Source organism: Lynx canadensis, chromosome B3 (assembly GCF_007474595.2).
Source record: "Lynx canadensis isolate LIC74 chromosome B3, mLynCan4.pri.v2, whole genome shotgun sequence".
NCBI lineage: Eukaryota > Metazoa > Chordata > Mammalia > Carnivora > Felidae > Lynx > Lynx canadensis.
This window is the reverse complement of record NC_044308.2, coordinates 27,540,532-27,560,006: the sequence shown is the minus strand read 5'-3', so window position 1 is coordinate 27,560,006 and position 19,475 is coordinate 27,540,532. Positions and strand designations below refer to the sequence as shown.

At 37.9% G+C, this 19,475-nt stretch overlaps 1 protein-coding gene across 5 annotated transcripts in view; it reads left to right on the top strand.

Annotated features, from left to right (window-relative positions):
* The window catches only part of HERC2 (HECT and RLD domain containing E3 ubiquitin protein ligase 2), a 289,146-nt gene that overhangs the window by 34,203 nt on the left and 235,468 nt on the right, over positions 1-19,475 (top strand). For all 5 annotated transcript variants that reach the window (XR_003969350.1, XM_030317589.1, XM_030317587.1 and 2 more), the window contains one exon: positions 2,109-2,246. Coding sequence is in view for 4 of the 5 variants with exons in the window: in XM_030317589.1 (XP_030173449.1) it covers positions 2,109-2,246 (138 nt within the window). In the remaining variant the exon portion in view is untranslated. The remainder of the gene's footprint in view (positions 1-2,108; positions 2,247-19,475) is intronic.

The following is a 19,475-nucleotide window of genomic DNA, read 5'->3' as shown; positions in this document are numbered from 1 at the left end:
ATAGCCAAATTATGGAAAAAGCCTAAATGCCTATCAACTGATGAATGGATAAAGAAGATGTGGTTAATATATACAATGGAATACTACTTGGCAATGAGAAAGAATGAAATCATGCCGTTTGCAGCAGTGTGGATGGAACTGGAAGGTATTATGAGTGAAATAAGTCAGTCAGAGAAAGACAGATAACATGTTCTCACTCATGTGAATCTTAAGAAACTGAACAGAAGACCATGGGGGAAGGGAAGGGGAAAAAACAGTTACAGAGAGGGAGGGAGGCAAACCATAAGAGACTCTTAAATACAGAGAACAAACTGAGGTTTGATAACGGGGTGGAGGAGAGGGAAAGATGGCTGATGGGCATTGAGGAGGGCCCTTGTTGGGATGAGCACTGGGTGTTGTATGTAAGCGATGAGCCATGGGAATCTACCCCCCAAACCAAGAACACACTGTACATACTGTATGTTAGCCAATTTGACAATAAATTGTATTAAAAAAAAAACCAAAAAAATCTACCATGTTGTTTGGTCAGTTGCATTTACACTGAGTTAGTAAAATTATATCTTCTGTGCTAGTGATCCTTAATACTGGCTGAATATTAGAAATACGTAGCAACTTAAAAAAGGTAGTGCCCAGGTCCTGTCCCAGAACAACTCAACCAGAATCTCAGGTGACAGAACTCAGGCGTGGTATCAAAGATATGTGTGCGCATGTGTATAGAAGTGTATATTTGCATACCCCTCACCCAGTGCTTCTGAGGGCTGAGAACCTCATTCCAGGTCTTTTTCTATGACTTAAGCAAACATTAGTGCTTAATTTAGAGATGCTATGTGATTTTGTATTTGCAATGTATAAAAATGTACATATTTCAAAAAACATCTGTCTACCCTTTGGCCACCTGTGCCTCTAGCCCCACATTTCCACTGACACTTCACGTTACTTAATTATCCAACAGATCATTGAAGGCTTACTTCTTGGCATGCATTGTTCTAGGTACTTGGGATAACCAAGTACCAGATGAAGAGGGGGAAAAAATCCTGTCTTGGAGCTTATATTTTAGTTTACGAATGATTGCCAATTTGGTGAATGTAATGTAGTATTTTATTGTTTTAGTTTATATTTTTATAAACATGAGTTTAAGTAACTCTTCATAGCATTAGTCATTTGGGATTTCTCCTGTTTGATATCTGATAATTTTCTTACAGAATACGGGAGTTTCTTGAGTACTTGTCACTTGTTGGTTTTAGTTATTTTTAGATACTCCTGTTTGTAATATGATATCTCTTTCACAGATTTATATGTGTATTTCTAATTATGTAGAAAATAATTCATTTAGTATTGGCCTTCTAGGATAGGACATGTTTATACTTCAAGGTTTAGGTGAGCTGTGTCTTTATTTGCTCTGTAAGGAGTTTCATGACATTTGTTCTTGACTGAAACCTAAATTGTCAGTGGTCTAAAGTCATGGTTTTCAACTTTTGGGTCCCAAAACTCCTGAATTATACTCTGTCAATGGTGGTGGTCCTGTGTAGCAGTGGTTCTCGGTGGAGTAGGCAATATATGGAGTTAAAAATGATTTTTGAATCATGCTCCCATTACACATCCTCCCTTCTTTTGGACGCACTTGGGGGTCACTGGATAAAAGCAGTTCACATGAAATTCAATTAGGTGATATCAAAGCTAAGTTTCTGGGGGGCACCTGGCTGGCTCAGTGGGTAGAACACATGACTGTTGATCTTGGGGTCATGAGTTTGAGCCCCAAGTTGGGTGTTGAGATTATTTAAGGAAATTAAAAAAAAAAGACTAAGTTTCTTAGTTGTGAAATGTAGTAAGGAATTGATGGAATATTTTAGAAGACATGCTTCAAAGAAGAGTTTGAATGATATATTGATTTCTTTATTAAAAGGGCCATTCATTACTTCATAAATCACACTGTACCTTTTATGGTGATGATTCATATAATTTTCTTTTAATCCTCAAATTTTCAGCTAATGTTGAGTATTGTAATGAACTTTCCATTTTTGGGAGGGACATTTGCAAAGAGACTGACAAGTGGATGCTACATTTTGAAAAGGAATTTATAGATATTTTTTTGATTTTTAATTTTTTAGATGATGGAGTTGATACTCAAAGTGGAACAAAGAAAGAAGATCTGAATGACAAAGAGAAAAGAGATGAAGAAGAAACTCCTGCACCTGCATGTAGGGCCAGATCAATCCTAGAGAGCTGGGTATGGGGCAAACAACCAGGTATGTATTCTGAACTTCTGAGATTCTGGTACTTTGGAAAGTATCAGATGGACCAGATGGACATTTGTTTTTTGGTAGTGGAATTCTTTTTTTAAAATTTATTTTAGAGAGAGAGTGTGAGGGAGAGGAGCAGAGGGGAAGCGAGAGAGAATCTTAAGCTGGTTTCATGCTCAGCACACAGCCCAACGTGGGGCTTGAACCCATGACCCTGGGATCATGGCCTGAGTTGGAATCAAGAGTTGGATGCTAAGCCGACTGAGCCATCCAGATGTCACAGTTATGGCATTCTTTAAAAAATTTTTTTTAATGTTTCTTTATTTTTGAGAGAGAGAGAGACAGGGCGCAAGTGGGGAAGGGGAAGAAAGAGAGGGAGACACAGAATCTGAAGCAGGCTCCAGGCTCTGAGCTGTTAGCACAGAGCCCGATATGGGGCTTGAACTCATGGACTGCAAGATCATGACCTGAACCAAAGTCGGACACTTAACTGACTGAGCCACTCAGGCACCCCCAGTTATGGAACTCTTAAAAATTTAACTTAAAAATTTTTTTATATTATGGTAAATTCTACATAACATACAGTTGACTGGTTCAACCACTTTTAAGTATACAATTCAGTGACATTAAACATATTCACAATGTTTTGTAATCATCACCACCATCCATTTACAGAACCTTTTCATATTCCCAAACTGAAGGAAACTTTATACTTATTAAATGGTAACTCATGTTTCTTCCCTACCCTCAGCCCCTGGAAACACAATTCTACTTTCTGTCTTTAGGATTTTGACTAGTTGGTTACCTTGTGTAAGTGGAATCATAAAGTATTTGTCCTTTTATGTCTGGCTTATTTCATTATTTAGCATAATGTCTTCAAGGTTCATCTATGTTGTAGTATGTGTGAGAATTTCCATCCTTTTAAAGGTTGAATAATAGTCCATTATATGTATAGATCACATTTTGTTTATCCTTTCATCCATGGATGGGCATGTATGTTGCTGCTATATTTTAGCTGTTGTGAATAATGCTTCTATGAGTGTAAGTATACATAAGTTCTGCTTTCAGTTATTTGTGTATATACCCAGGAATGGAATTGCTGCATCATGTAGTAATTCTGTGTTTAATTTTTTTTTTATATATATATGAAATTTATTGACAAATTGGTTTCCATACAACACCCAGTGCTCATCCCAAAAGGTGCCCTCCTCAATACCCATCACCCACCCTCCCCTCCCTCCCACCCCCCATCAACCCTCAGTTTGTTCTCAGTTTTTAACAGTCTCTTATGCTTTGGCTCTCTCCCACTCTAACGTCTTTTTTTTTTTTTTTTTTCCTTCCCCTCCCCCATGGGTTCCTGTTGAGTTTCTCAGGATCCACATAAGAGTGAAACCATATGGTATCTGTCTTTCTCTGTATGGCTTATTTCACTTAGCATTACACTCTCCAGTTCCATCCACGTTGCTACAAAAGGCCATATTTCATTTTTTCTCATTGCTACGTAGTATTCCATTGTGTATATAAACCACAATTTCTTTATCCATTCATCAGTTGATGGACATTTAGGCTCTTTCCATAATTTGGCTATTGTTGACAGTGCTGCTATGAACATTGGGGTACAAGTGACCCTATGCATCAGTACTCCTGTATCCCTTGGGTAAATTCCTAGCAGTGCTATTGCTGGGTCATAGGGTAGGTCTATTTTTAATTTTCTGAGGAACCTCCACACTGCTTTCCAGAGCGGCTGCACCAATTTGCATTCCCACCAACAGTGCAAGAGGGTTCCCGTTTCTCCACATCCTCTCCAGCATCTATAGTCTCCTGATTTGTTCATTTTGGCCACTCTGACTGGCGTGAGGTGATATCTGAGTGTGGTTTTGATTTGTATTTCCCTGATAAGGAGCGACGCTGAACATCTTTTCATGTGCCTGTTGGCCATCTGGATGTCTTCTTTAGAGAAGTGTCTCTTCATGTTTTCTGCCCATTTCTTCACTGGGTTATTTGTTTTTCGGGTGTGGAGTTTGGTGAGCTCTTTATAGATTTTAGATACTAGCCCTTTGTCCGATATGTCATTTGCAAATATCTTTTCCCATTCCGTTGGTTGCCTTTTAGTTTTGTTGGTTGTTTCCTTTGCTGTGCAGAAGCTTTTTATCTTCATAAGTTCCCAGTAATTCACTTTTGCTTTTAATTCCCTTGCCTTTGGGGATGTGTCGAGTAAGAGATTGCTACGGCTAAGGTCAGAGAGGTCTTTTCCTGCTTTCTCCTCTAAGGTTTTGATGGTTTCCTGTCTCACATTTAGGTCCTTTATCCATTTTGAGTTTATTTTTGTAAATGGTGTGAGAAAGTGGTCTAGTTTCAACCTTCTGCATGTTGCTGTCCAGTTCTCCCAGCACCATTTGTTAAAGAGACTGTCTTTTTTTGATTGCATGTTCTTTCCTGCTTTGTCAAAGATGAGTTGGCCATACGTTTGTGGGTCTAGTTCTGGGGTTTCTATTCTATTCCATTGGTCTGTGTGTCTGTTTTTGTGCCAATACCATGCTGTCTTGATGACTGCAGCTTTGTAGTAGAGGCTAAAGTCTGGGATTGTGATGCCTCCTGCTTTGGTCTTCTTCTTCAAAATTCCTTTGGCTATTCGGGGCCTTTTGTGATTCCATATGAATTTTAGGATTGCTTGTTCTAGTTTTGAGAAGAATGCTGGTGCAATTTTGATTGGGATTGCATTGAATGTGTAGATAGCTTTGGGTAGTATTGACATTTTGACAATATTTATTTTTCCAATCCATGAGCAGGGAATGTCTTTCCATTTCTTTAAGTCTTCTTCAATTACCTTCATAAGCTTTCTATAGTTTTCAGCATACAGATCCTTTACATCTTTGGTTAGATTTATTCCTAGGTATTTTATGCTTCTTGGTGCAATTGTGAATGGGATCATTTGCTTTATTTGTCTTTCTGTTGCTTCATTGTTAGTGTATAAGAATGCAACTGATTTCTGTACACTGATTTTGTATCCTGCAACTTTGCTGAATTCATGTATCAGTTCTAGCAGACTTTTGGTGGAGTCTATCGGATTTTCCATGTATAATATCATGTCATCTGCAAAAAGCGAAAGCTTGACTTCATCTTTGCCAATTTTGATGCCTTTGATTTCCTTTTGTTGTCTGATTGCTGATGCTAGAACTTCCAGCACTATGTTAAACAACAGCAGTGAGAGTGGGCATCCCTGTCGTGTTCCTGATCTCAGGGAAAAAGCTCTCAGTTTTTCCCCGTTGAGGATGATGTTAGCTGTGGGCTTTTCATAAATGGCTTTTATGATCTTTAAGTATGTTCCTTCTATCCCGACTTTCTCAAGGGTTTTTATTAAGAAAGGGTGCTGGATTTTGTCAAAGGCCTTTTCTGCATCGATTGACAGGATCATATGGTTCTTCTCTTTTTTTTTTGTTAATGTGATGTATCACGTTGATTGATTTGCGAATGTTGAACCAGCCCTGCATCCCAGGAATGAATCCCACTTGATCATGGTGAAGAATTCTTTTTATATGCCGTTGAATTCAATTTGCTAGTATCTTATTGAGAATTTTTGCATCCATATTCATCAGGGATATTGGCCTGTAGTTCTCTTTTTTTTACTGGGTCTCTGTCTGGTTTAGGAATCAAAGTAATACTGGCTTCATAGAATGAGTCTGGAAGTTTTCCTTCCCTTTCTATTTCTTGGAATAGCTTGAGAAGGATAGGTATTATCTCTGCTTTAAACGTCTGGTAGAACTCCCCTGGGAAGCCATCTGGTCCTGGACTCTTATTTGTTGGGAGATTTTTGATAACCGATTCAATTTCTTCGCTGGTTATGGGTCTGTTCAAGCTCTTTCCTCCTGATTGAGTTTTGGAAGAGTGTGGGTGTTCAGGAATTTGTCCATTTCCTCCAGGTTGTCCAATTTGTTGGCATATAATTTTTCATAGTATTCCCTGATAATTGTTTGTATCTCTGAGGGATTGGTTGTACTAATTCCATTTGCATTCATGACTTTATCTATTTGGGTCCTCTCCCTTTTCTTTGTGAGAAGCCTGGCTAGAGGTTTGTCAATTTTGTTTATTTTTTCAAAAAACCAACTCTTGGTTTCGTTGATCTGATCTACAGTTTTTTTAGATTCTATATTGTTTATTTCTGCTCTGATCTTTATTATTTCTCTTCTTCTGCTGGGTTTAGGCTGCCTTTGCTGTTCTGCTTCTATTTCCTTTAGGTGTGCTGTTAGATTTTGTATTTGGGATTTTTCTTGTTTCTTGAGATAGGCCTGGATTGCAATGTATTTTCCTCTCAGGACTGCCTTCGCTGCGTCCCAAAGCGTTTGGATTGTTGTATTTTCATTTCGTTTGTTTCCATATATTTTTTGATTTCTTCTCTAATTGCCTGGTTGACCCACTCATTCGTTAGTAGGGTGTTCTTTAACCTCCATGCTTTTGGAGCTTTCCAGACTTTTTCCTGTGGTTGATTTCAACTTTCATAGCATTGTGGTCTGAAAGTATGCATGGTATAATTTCAATTCTTGTAAACTTATGAAGGGCTGTTTTGTGACCCAGTATATGATCTATCTTGGAGAATGTTCCATGTGCACTCGAGAAGAAAGTGTATTCTGTTGCTTTGGGATGCAGAGTTCTAAATATATCTGTCAAGTCCATCTGATCCAATGTCTCATTCAGGGCCCTTGTTTCTTTATTGACCGTGTGTCTAGATGATCTATCCATTTCTGTAAGTGGGGTGTTAACGTCCCCTGCAATTACCACATTCTTATCAATAAGGTTGCTTCTGTTTATGAGTAATTGTTTTATATACTTGGGGGCTCTGGTATTCGGCGCATAGACATTTATAATTGTTAGCTCTTCCTGATGGATAGACCCTGTAATTATTATATAATGCCCTTCTTCATCTCTTGTTACAGCCTTTAATTTAAAGTCTAGTTTGTCTGATACAAGTATGGCTACTCCAGCTTTCTTTTGGCTTCCAGTAGCATGATAAATAGTTCTCCATCCCCTCACTCTCAATCTAAAGGTGTTCTCAGGTCTAAAATGAGTCTCTTGTAGACAGCAAATAGATGGGTCTTGTTTTTTTATCCATTCTGATACCCTATGTCTTTTGGTTGGCGCATTTAATCCATTTACATTCAGTGTTATTATAGAAAGATACGGGTTTAGAGTCATTGTGATGTCTGTATGTTTTATGCTTGTAGTGATGTCTCTGGTACTTTGTCTCACAGGGTCCGCCTTAGGATCTCTTGTAGGGCTGGTTTAGTGGTGACAAATTCCTTCAGTTTTTGTTTGTTTGGGAAGACCTTTATCTCTCCTTCTATTCTAAATGACAGACTTGCTGGATAAAGGATTCTCGGCTGCATATTTTTTCTGTCTAGCACCCTGAAAATCTCGTGCCAATTCTTTCTGGCCTGCCAAGTTTCAAAAGAGAGATCAGTCACGATTATTATAGGTCTCCCTTTATATGTGAGGGCACGTTTACCCCTTGCTGCTTTCAGAATTTTTTCTTTATCCTTGTATTTTGCCAGTTTCACTATGATATGTCGTGCAGAAGATCGATTCAAGTTACGTCTGAAGGGAGTTCTCTGTGCCTCTTGGATTTCAATGCCTTTTTCCTTCCCCAGTTCAGGGAAGTTCTCAGCTATTATTTCTTCAAGTACCCCTTCAGCACCTTTCCCTCTCTCTTCCTCCTCTGGGATACCAATTATGCATATATTATTTCTTTTTAGTGTATCACTTAGTTCTCTAATTTTCCCCTCATACTCCTGCATTTTTTTATGTCTCTTTCTCTCAGCTTCCTCTTTTTCCATAACTTTATCTTCTAGTTCACCTATTCTCTCCTCTGCCTCTTCCATCCGAGCTGTGGTGGTTTGCATTTTGTTTTGCATTTCATTTAAAGCGTTTTTCAGCTCCTCGTGACTGTTCCTTAGTCCCTTGATCTCTGTAGCAAGAGATTCTCTGCTGTCCTGTATACTGTTTTCAAGCCCAGCGATTAATTTTATGACTATAATTCTAAATTCACTTTCTGTTATATTATTTAAATCCTTTTTGATTAGCTCATTAGCTGTTGTTATTTCCTGGAGATTCTTCTGAGGGGAATTCTTCCGCTTGGTCATTTTGGATAGTCCCTGGTGTGGTGAGGGCCTGCAGGGCACTTCCCCTGTGCTGTGGTGTATAACTGGAGTTGGTGGGCGGGGCCGCTGTCCGACCTGATGTCTGCCCCCAGCCCACCGCTGGGGCCACAGTCAGACTGGTGTGTGCCTTCTCTTCCCCTCTCCTAGGGGCGGGATTCACTGTGGGGTGGCGTGGCCCGTCTGGGCTACTTGCACACTGCCAGGCTTGTGATGCTGGGGATCTGGCGTATTAGCTGGGGTGGGTAGGCAAGGTGCACGGCGGCAGGGGGGCAGGCTTAGCTCGCTTCTCCTTAGGTGATGCACTTCAGGAGGGGCCCTGTGGCAGCGGGAGGGAGTCAGATCCGCTGCCGGAGGTTTGGCTCCGCAGAAGCACAGAGTTGGGTGTTTGCGCGGAGCGAGCAATTTCCCTGGCAGGAACCGGTTCCCTTTGGGATTTTGGCTGGGGGATGGGCGGGGGAGATGGCGCTGGTGAGCGCCTTTGTTCCCCACCAAACTGAGCTCTGTCGTCCGGGGGCTCCGCAGCTCTCCCTCCCTTTGTCCTCCAGCCTTCCCGCTTTCAGAGCAGAGCTGTTAACTTATGACCTCCCAGACGCTAAGTCGCGCTTGCTGTCGGAACACAGTCCGTCAGGCCCCTCTGCTTTTGCAAGCCAGACTCAGTCTCTGCTTGGCCGGCGAGCCGCCCCTCCGCCCCGGCTCCCTCCCACCAGTCCGTGGAGCGCGCACCGCCTCGCCACCCTTCCTACCCTCTTCCGTGGGCCTCTCGTCTGCGCTTGGGTCTGGCGACTCCGTTCTGCTAATCCTCTAGCTGTTTTCTGGGTTATTTAGGCAGGTGTAGGTGGAATCTAAGTGATCAGCAGGACGCGCGGTGAGCCCAGCGTCCTCCTACGCCGCCATCTTCCCTCCAATCCTAGAGCATAGTTTTAAATGCCCACTATAAATAGTCTTTTGGAGGGTCTGCCAGTTTAGAGTCCAGAGGTTTTCCATAAATTGTCCGCACATCCCATGTCCACCTTCTGCCCGCAGGGGCCCCCAGGAAACTTCTGTGTTTAATTTTTTGAGGACCTGGCAAACTTTTCCACAGTGGCTACACCATTTCATTTCCAGCAGCGTATGAGTGATCCTGTTTCTCTGTGTCCTCACCGTCATTTGGTGTTGTCACTTTTTTTTATTAGTAGGTGTGTGGTGTGGTATCTCATTATGGTTTTAACTTGCAGAATCCTGTGGCTGTTTACCATCTGTGTATCTTCTTCAGTAGAATACCTATTCATGTTAGATTTTTCTTTTTCTTTCTATCATGGTGTTTTTACACTTCTGTATATATTCCAGATACTAGTCCTTTGTCTTATATATGGTTTGCAAATAGTTTCTCTCAGTTCATAGCTTATCTTTTCACCCTCTCAACAGTGTCTTTAGCGCAGCAAAAGTTTCAAAATTTTGATAAAGTTCAGTATAGATTTTGCTTTCTTTTTCTTCCTCCTCCTCCTCTTCCTTCTCTTCTTTGCCTAGACCTTGAGCCTGAAGATTTTCCTCTGTTTTTTCTCTAAAAGTTTTGTAGTTTTATGTTTTTCATGTATGCTCCTGTTTCATTTGAGTTAAATTTTGTGTGCAATGTGAGGTTTAAGTCAAGTGGTTTTTTTTTATTTTTTATTTTATTATTATTATTTTGCTTATAAATAATTGCTCCACCATATTTTGAAAAGGCTACCTTTTTTCCATTGAATTGGTTTTGCACGTTTGTCAAGAATTATTTGGGTATCCTTGTGTGGTCTAATTCTGGTTTCTCTATTCTGTTCTAATCCATATGTGTATCTCTCTGCCCACAGCATGCTCTTCATTACTATAAGTAAGAGTAAGTTTTGAAATCAGATAGACTGGTTCTTCCCACTTTATTATTATTTTTTCATATTGTTCTAGCTGTTCTGGTTCCTTTGCCTTTCCTTAGAAATTGTTAAATAACTTTTGGATAATTTAATATCCATGTGTTCATTGCTAGTGGATAATTTAATATCCATGTATTCATTGCTAGTATATAGAAATACAATTTATTTCTATATGTTTATCTTGTATCCTGCAATCTTATTACTCTAGGAGGCTTTCTTGAATTTTCTATGTAGACAATCAGTTTTATTTCTCCCTTTCCAATCTATGTGTTTTCTATTACATTTTTTTGCCTTATTGTTCTGGCTAGAACTTCTTTACTATGTTTTATAAAAGTGGTGAGAGCAGCCTTACTTTATTCCTGATCTTAGGGGAAAACATTTAGTCTTTTCATTGTTAACTATAATGTTAGCATAAGTTTTATAGATGCTTTTTATAAAGGTGAAGAAGTTCCTGTCTATTCCAGTTTCCTGAGAGTTTTTATTGTGAATGAGTGTCGAATTTTATCCAATGCTTTTTCTACATTGCTTGATTTGTCATGTGATTTTTCCCCCCTTTAGTTTGTTAATATGAAGGATCTGATTTTTGACTATTGAACCAGCTTTGCATTCTTGGAATAAACACCACTTGGTGATGATGTTCTTTTTATTAATTCTCGAATTAAGTTAATTTTACTTACTAATATTTTGTTAAAGATTTTTGTGCCCAAATTCACGAGAACAATATTCTGTAATTTTTTTTTTTTGGTACTGTTTTGGGTTTTGATATCATGCTAATACTAGCTTCTTAAAATGTATTGGGAGTATTCCCTTTTCTGTGTTACAGAAGAGATTGTTTAGAATCTGTGAATTATGTTTTAATATTTGGTAACATTCTTCAGTGAAGCAGTCTGAATCTTGTGATTTCCTTTTTGAGATTCTTGAATTATGAATTCAGTTTTCTTAATAGTTGTATGGCAGTTTCTTTTTCTTTTTAAAATTTTTTTTAATTTTTAATTTTAATTTAATTTAATTTAATTTTTTTATTATTTTTTTTAATGTTTATTTATTTTTGAGAGGCAGAGAGAGACAGAGTGTGTGTGGGGGAGGGGCAGAGAGAGAGGGAGACACAGAATCTGAAGCAGGCTCCAGGCTCTGAGCTGTCAGCACAGAACCCAATGTGGGGCCCGAACTCATGAACCGTGAGATCATGACCTGAGCCGAAGTCGGATGCTCAACTGACAGCCACCCAGGCGCCCCTAAAAAGTTTTTTTTTTTAATGTTTATTCATTTTTGAGAGAGAGAGAGAGAGAGTGAGCATGAGTTGGGGAGCAGCAGAAGGAGAGGGAGACACAGAATCCAAAGCAGGCTCCAGGCTCTGAGCTGTCAGCACAGAGCCCAACGTGGGGCTTGAACCCATGAACTGTGAGATCATGACCTGAGCCAAAGTCAAAGCAACTGACCCGCCCAGGTGCCCCAGTTGTATGGCAATTTAAATGATCTGTTTTGTATTTGCTGAGTTGGGGTAGTTTGTATTTTTTGAGGAATCTGCCCATTTTGTCTAAGTTGTCTAATTTATATGTGTAGAATTGTTCCCTAATAGCTCCTAATTATCTGTAGAGCCTCTTTCTTTCTTTCTTTCTTTCTTTCTTTCTTTCTTTCTTTCTTTCTTTCTTTCTTTCTTTTAAGTTTATTTTGGGAGAGTAGGAGTGTGAATGGGGGAGGATCAGAGAAAGAGGGAGCACGAGAGAGAATCTCAAGCAGGCTCCGTGCTGTCATTGTAGAGCCCGACATGGGGCTTGATCTCATGAACCCTGAGATAATGACCTGAGCCGAAATCAAGAGTTGGACGCTTAACCGACTGAGCCACCTAGGAGCCCTGAGCCAGTTTCTTTCTTGATATTTGTAATTCATGTCTGTTCTCTTTTTGTTTTTTGTCAGTCCTGTTTATGGGTGTGTCAGTTTTTGTGATCTTTTGAAAGAACCAGTTCTGTTTTATTGATTTTTCTCTACTGTTTTTTCCATTTTCAATCTTACTGTTTTTGCTCTTAGTTATTTCCATTTTTTTTTGCTTACTTTTTGATTTATCTTGCTATTTTTTTCCTAAGTTGCTGAGATGGGAGCTTATATTTATTGATTTGAAAGTTTCCCACTTTTCAGATGATGTATTTAGTACTGTACATTTCTTTTTTCGTTTGTTTTTTAAAGTTTATTTATTTATTTTGAGAGAGAGTGAGCAAGCAAACACAAGCAAGGAAGTGGTATAGAGAGAAGGGATAGAGAGAATCCCAAGCAGGCTCTGCAGTGTCAGTGCATAGCCTGATGCGGGGCTTGATCTCATGACCCATCAGATCATGACCTGAGCTGAAATCAAGAGTGGGACACTCAAGCAACTGAACCACCAGGCACGCCAGTACTGTACATTTCTCTCATGACTGCTTTAACTCCCCCCATGCCCCCCATTTTGCTGTGTTCTATTTACAACTTAATTCAAGTCAGTATATTTTTGATATCCCTTCCTCTTTGACCCATGGGTTATTTAAGAGTGTGTTGTTTTGTTCCCAGGAGTATGGCGATTTTCCCATTATTTTTCTGTAACTGAATTTTTCTGTTTCTAGTTTGTTTCCATTGTTTTGGAGAACATACTCTGTGATTTCACTTCTTTTAAATTTGTTGAGGTTTGTTTTGTGGCTCAGGATATGACTGTTTTGATATTTGTTGTGAATGATTGTGTATTCTACTATTTGCTGGAGTGTTTGAAACATGTTGATTAGATTGTGTTGGTTGTTCCAATCCAAGATCCTGTGGGTAGATCCAGTGGTGTTGTTGCATTCTTTTGTGTCTTGTTGTGTCAGTTGTTGAGAGAAATGTTGAGGTCTTCAACTGTAAGGGTATGTAAATGTCCTTTTCTCTTTTCAGTTTTTTTTTTTTGTTGTTGTTGTTCACATATTTTGTGGTTTGGTGCATACACATTTAGAATTATTATGTTTTAATGGTGGATTGACAATTATCTCATTAAAAAATTTTTTTTTAAGATCTACCCTATGACCCAGCAATAGCACTGCTAGGAATTTACCCAAGGGATACAGGAGTACTGATGCATAGGGGCACTTGTACCCCAATGTTTATAGCAGCACTCTCAACAGTACCCAAATTATGGAAAGAGCCTAAATGTCCACCAACCGATGAATGGATAAAGAAATTGTGGCAGTCAACAGCAATGAGAAAGAATGAAATATGGCCCTTTGTAGCAACGTGGATGGAACTGGAGAGTGTTATGCTAAGTGAAATAAGCCATACAGAGAAAGACAGATACGATATGTTTTCACTCTTATGTGGATCCTGAGAAACTTAACAGAAACCCATGGGGGAGGGGAAGGAAAAAAAGAAAAAAAGAGGTTAGGGTGGGAGAGAGAGCCAAAGCATAAGAGACTCTTAAAAACTGAGAACAAACTGAGGGTTGATGGGGGGTGGGAGGGAGAGTAGGGTGGGTGATGGGTATTGAGGATGGCACCTTTTGGGATGAGCACTGGGTGTTGTATGGAAACCAATTTGACAATAAATTTCATATATTGAAAAAAAACTTTTGTTTTTTAATCTTATTTTTGAGGGAGAGGGAGACAGAGTACAAGTGGGGAGGAACAGAGAGAGAGGGAGACGCAGAATCCAAAGCAGGCTCCAGGCTCTGAGCTGTCAACACAGAGTCTGATTGGGGGCTTGAAGTCATGAACTGTGAGTTCATGACCTGAGCCTAAGTCAAACACTTTACTGACTGAGCCACCCAGGCACCTCTTCTCATTTTTTAATGTTGCTCTGTGTTTCTAGTAATTATCTTTGCTGTGACGTTTATTTGACACTAATATACCCGTTCTTGCTTTCTGTTTGCATGCTTTTTGTTTTTTCTGTCCATTTACTTTTGCCCATTTGAAGTTACTTTCTTGTATATGGCTTATAGTTGGGTTCTGTTATTTAGTCTACTCTGCCAATATCTGTCTTTTAATTGGTGTCTTCATTTAGACTGCATTGAATTTCATGTAATTATTGATAAATTGTAGCTTAAATTAAGACTTCTGTTTTACATTTTCTCTTTGCTCTGTTTTATTCATTTTTGTTTTGTTCATACTGCCTCTCTTGACCATTTTTAGAATTCCATTTTGATTTATCTATAGTGTTTTTGAGTTTATTTTTTTGTGTATCCTTTTTAGTAGTTTGTGTGGTTAATACATTATATATGTGTAACTAAGGACAGTTTCCTGGTTGTGTCATTTAACCAGTTTGGTTGATGTACAGAAACCTTCCCTTTATCCTTTTCTGTTTATATGATTGCCTTAAATATTTTGTTGCTTGTATTTATAACCACATTTGGTAATACTATAATTTTTGGGTGAAGGTTCAGACGTGTTAGAAAAGTCAAGAGATGAAGAAAATACTATTGTATTTACCCATGTATTACTTACAGTGTTCTTCCTTCCTGAGTGCCAAGGTTTTCCTTTTATTGTTTCCATTCTGTTTAGAGAACTTCCGTTAGCCATTCTTTTAGTGTGGGTCTGCTGATGACATATATTCTTAGTTTTCCTTCATCTGAGAATGTTTTATTTTCCTTTCATTCCTGAAGGAGGTTTTTGTTGTATTTAGGATTCTGTGTTAATGATTCCTTTTTTTCCCCCATCACTTTAAAAATATTTTGTTGCTTTCAGCTGGCCTCTGTGGTTTCTGATGAAAAATTTGCTGTTACACGAATTGTTATTCCACCATAGTTAAGGTGTTTTTCTTTGGCTGCTTTTACAATATTTTCTTTGCCTTTAGTTTAATTATGATGTGTCTTAGTGTGGATTTCTTTGGGTACATCCTGTTTGGAATTTGCTCACCTTCTTAGGTTTGTAGATATACATCTTGCTGATGTGGGAAGTTTTCAGCTTTACTTCTTAGAATACTTTTTCAATCCCACCCCCTTCTTTAACCACCCGAAGTTCAATGAGAAAAGTGTTAGATCTTTTATTATATTCCCATAGGTCCTGTGGCTGCTCATTTTTTTTCTTTTTTTAAGATGAAGTATAATATGTATGAGATATATAATAAGTATGAGATATAATGATATATATAATATGTTAGTTTCAGGTGTACAGTATCTTGATTTGGTATTTACATATATAAGAATGATCACCATAGTAGTCCAGTTACCATAGTCACCATATATAATTAAAAAAATTTCTGTGATGAGAACCTTTAAGATCCACTCTCCTAGCAACTTTCAAACATGCAGTACAGTATTAGCTATAGTCACTGTTGAACACTACACCCACATGACTTACTCATGTTATAACTGAAAATGTGTATCTTTAGATCCCCTTATCTGTTTTGCCTGCTCCCTCAACCACCCTACCCCAGTGACTCAAACAACCACTAATCTGTTCTCTGTATCCTTGAGCTTGGTTTTGTTTGTTTGATTTTGTTTTGTTTTGTTTTTATATTCCACATACAAGTGAGATCATCTAGTATTTACCTTTTTATATCTGATTTATTTCACTTAGCATAATGCCTTCAAAATCCATCTTTTTACGTCTGACTTATTTCACTTAGCATAATACTTTCATAGTCCATCTATGGCAGTATTTCCTTTTTTATGTCTGAAAAATATTACAATGTGTATATACACCATATTTTCTTTACTCATCTATCCATCAGTGGACATTTAGTTTGTTCCTATTTCTTGGCTATAGTAAATAATGCTGAAAATGGGGGTACATATATCTTTTCAAATTAGTGTTTTTGTTTTCTTCACATGAATACCAAGAAGTGGAATTACTGAATCATATGGTAATTCTGTTTTTGATTTTTTTGAGAAACCTCCTTACTGTTTTCCATAGTAGCTGCACCAATTTACATTCCCAAAAATAGTGTAAGAGTGTTGCCTTTTTTCTACATCTTAACCAGGACTCATTATTTCTTGTTTTTGTTTTTTTTGTTTTTTTTTTTATTCTAACCATTCTAATAGAGGTGAGGTTATATTGATTTATAGTTGTTATTTACATTTACTTGATAAATGTTGTTGAGTACCTTTTCATATAGCTGTTGTCCATCTGTGTGTCTTCTTTGGAAAACCGTATATTCAAATCCTCTTCTCATTTTTTTTTTTTAATTTTTTTTTCAACGTTTATTTATTTTTGGGACAGAGAGAGACAGAACATGAATGGGGGAGGGGCAGAGAGAGAGGGAGACACAGAATCGGAAACAGGCTCCAGGCTCCGAGCCATCAGCCCAGAGCCTGACGCGGGGCTCGAACTCACGGACCGCGAGATCGTGACCTGGCTGAAGTCGGACGCTTAACCGACTGCGCCACCCAGGCGCCCACCTCTTCTCATTTTTAAAAATTTTTTTTTTTCAACGTTTATTTATTTTTGGGACAGCGAGAGACAGAGCATGAACGGGGGAGGGGCAGAGAGAGAGGGAGACACAGAATCAGAAACAGGCTCCAGGCTCTGAGCCATCAGCCCAGAGCCTGACGCGGGGCTCGAACTCACGGACCGCGAGATCGTGACCTGGCTGAAGTCGGACGCTTAACCGACTGCGCCACCCAGGCGCCCCTCTTCTCATTTTTAATTACATTTTTTTTTGCAATTGAGTTGTATGAGTTTTTTAAAATATATTTTGGATATTAACACCTTATCCCTTATCAGATACATCATTTGCAAATATTTTCACCCAGTTGGTAGGTTGCCTTTTCATTTTGTTGATAGTTTCCTTTGCTATGCAGAAGCTTTTTAGTTTGCTATAGTCCCATTTGATTATTTTTGCTTTTGGTGTCAGATTGAAAAAATCATTGCCAAGGTCTGTGTCAGGGAGTTTATCACAAATGTTGAATTCTAGGATTTTTATGGTTTCAGGTCTTACATTCAAGTTTTTTATCCATTTTGAGTTAATTTTTGTGTGTGGTGTAACATAGTGGTCCAGTTTCATTCTTTTGTGTGTGCCTGTCCAGTTTACCCAACACCATTTATTGAAGAAACTGTCCTTTCTCCATTGAATATTCTTGGCTCCTTTGTTGTAAATTAATTGACCATATATGCATAGGTTTATTTCTGGGCTCCAATCTGTTCCATTGATCTGTGTGTCTGTTTTTATGTCGATACCATATTGTTTTGATTAGTATAACATAGTAATATAGTTTGAAATTAGGGAGTGTGGTGCCTCTGGCTTTGTTCTTTGTCTCAAGATTGCTTTGGCTATCTGGTCTTTTGTGGTTCCATACAACTATTAGGATCATTCTGTTTCTATGAAAAATGCCATTGAAATTTTGACAGGGATTTTAAATCTGTAGATTGCTTTAAGTACTATGGACATTTTAACGATATTAATTCTTCCAGTTCATGAATATGTCTTATCTTTCCATTTATTTGTGTCATCTTCAGTTTCTTTCATCTACTATTTTTCAGTGTACAGGTCTTTGGCCTCCTTTGTTAAAGTTATTCTTAGGTATTTTATTCTTCTTGATGCAGTTATAAGTGGGATTGTTTTCTTGATTTCTCTGATAGTTCATTATTTATAGAAATGCATCAGATTTTTGTGTATTGAGTTTTGTATTTTACTGTACTAAATTTGCTTATTAGCTCTGACAGTTTTGTTTTTTTTTTTTTTTTTGGTGGTCTTCAGAGTTTTCTCTGTAGAATACCATGTCATCTACAAATAGTGACAGTTTTATTTTTTCCTCTCCAATTTGGATGCCTATATTTCTTTTTCTTGCCTGAATGCTCTAGCTAGGATTTCTTATACTATGTTGAATGAAGTGGTATCCTTGTCTTGTTCCTGATTTTTGAAGAAAAGCTTCCAGGTTTTCACTGTTAAGTCATTGTTAGCTGTAGGCTTGTCATACATGGCTTTTATTATCTTGAGTTACATTCTGTCTATACCTGCTTTGTTGAGAGCTTTTATCTTAACTGGATGGTGAATTTTTTCAAATGCTTTTTCTGTATCTATTGAGATTATCATATGATTTTTATTTTTCATTTTGTTAATGTATACACCACATTGATTGATTTGTGGATGTTTATCATCCTTGCATCTCTGGGAATAAATCCCATATGTTCATGGTGTATGTATTGTCCTTTTAACGTATTTATGAATTCAGTGTGGTAATATTTTGTTATGGATTTTGGTGTGTATGTTCATTAGGGAAATTGGCCTGTAATTTTTTTTTTCTTGTGATGTCCATATCTGGCCTTGGTATTAATAATTCTGGCCTTATAAAATGAGTTAGGAAGTGTTCTCTCCTCTTCAGTTTTTTTGGAAGAGTTAAGAGAAGGGTTGGTGTTAATTCTTTTTTGAATGTTTGACAGAATTTACCAGTGAAGCCATCAGGTTCTGGACATTTTTTTGTTAGGAGGTTTTTGATTATTGATTAAATTTTCTTACATAGTAGTAAGTACATAGTAGTTTCTTATGAACTTTTGTATTTCTGTATTGTCAGTCTAACATCTCTTTCATTTCTGATTTTGAGTCCTCTCTTTTTTTCTTGGTGACTTTAGCTAAATGTTTGTCAATTTTGTTTAAATTATCAAAGAACCAGCTCTTGGTTTCATTGATGTTTTCTTTTGCTTTTTATTACTTATTTCATTATTTCATCTCTGATCTTTGTTTTTTCCTTCCTTCTATCAACTTTATCCTTCATTTGTTCTTCTTTTGGTAGTTCCTTGAGGTGTAAAATTAGATTGTTTGTTTGAGATGTATCTTGTTTCTTGATGTAGGCGTTTATTGCCTATCTCTTTTAGAACTGCTTTTGCTGCATCCCATGAGTTTTGGTATGCTCTATTTTTATTTTCGTTTGTCTCCAGGTATTTTTTGATTTCTCTTGATTTCTTGGTTGAAGCATTGGTTGCCAAGTAGTGTGCTGCTTAATCTCCACATATTTGTGAATTTTCCAATTTTCTTTTTGTAATTAATTGATTTCTAGTTTCATACCATTGTGGTTGGAAAAGATGCTTGATGTGATTTCAGTCTTCTTAAATTTATTAAGACTTTTCTTGTGGTTTAATATCCTGGAGAATTTCCATGTTGACTTGAGAAGACTATATATTCTGTTGTTTTGCCATATATATTTGCTATGTCCATCTGGTCTAATGTGTAAATTAAGGTGATATTTCCTTACTGATTTTATGACTGGATAATCTATCCATTGATGAAAGGAGAATATCAAAGTCCCATGCTGGTTTATTGAGATTTGCTTTAAATAT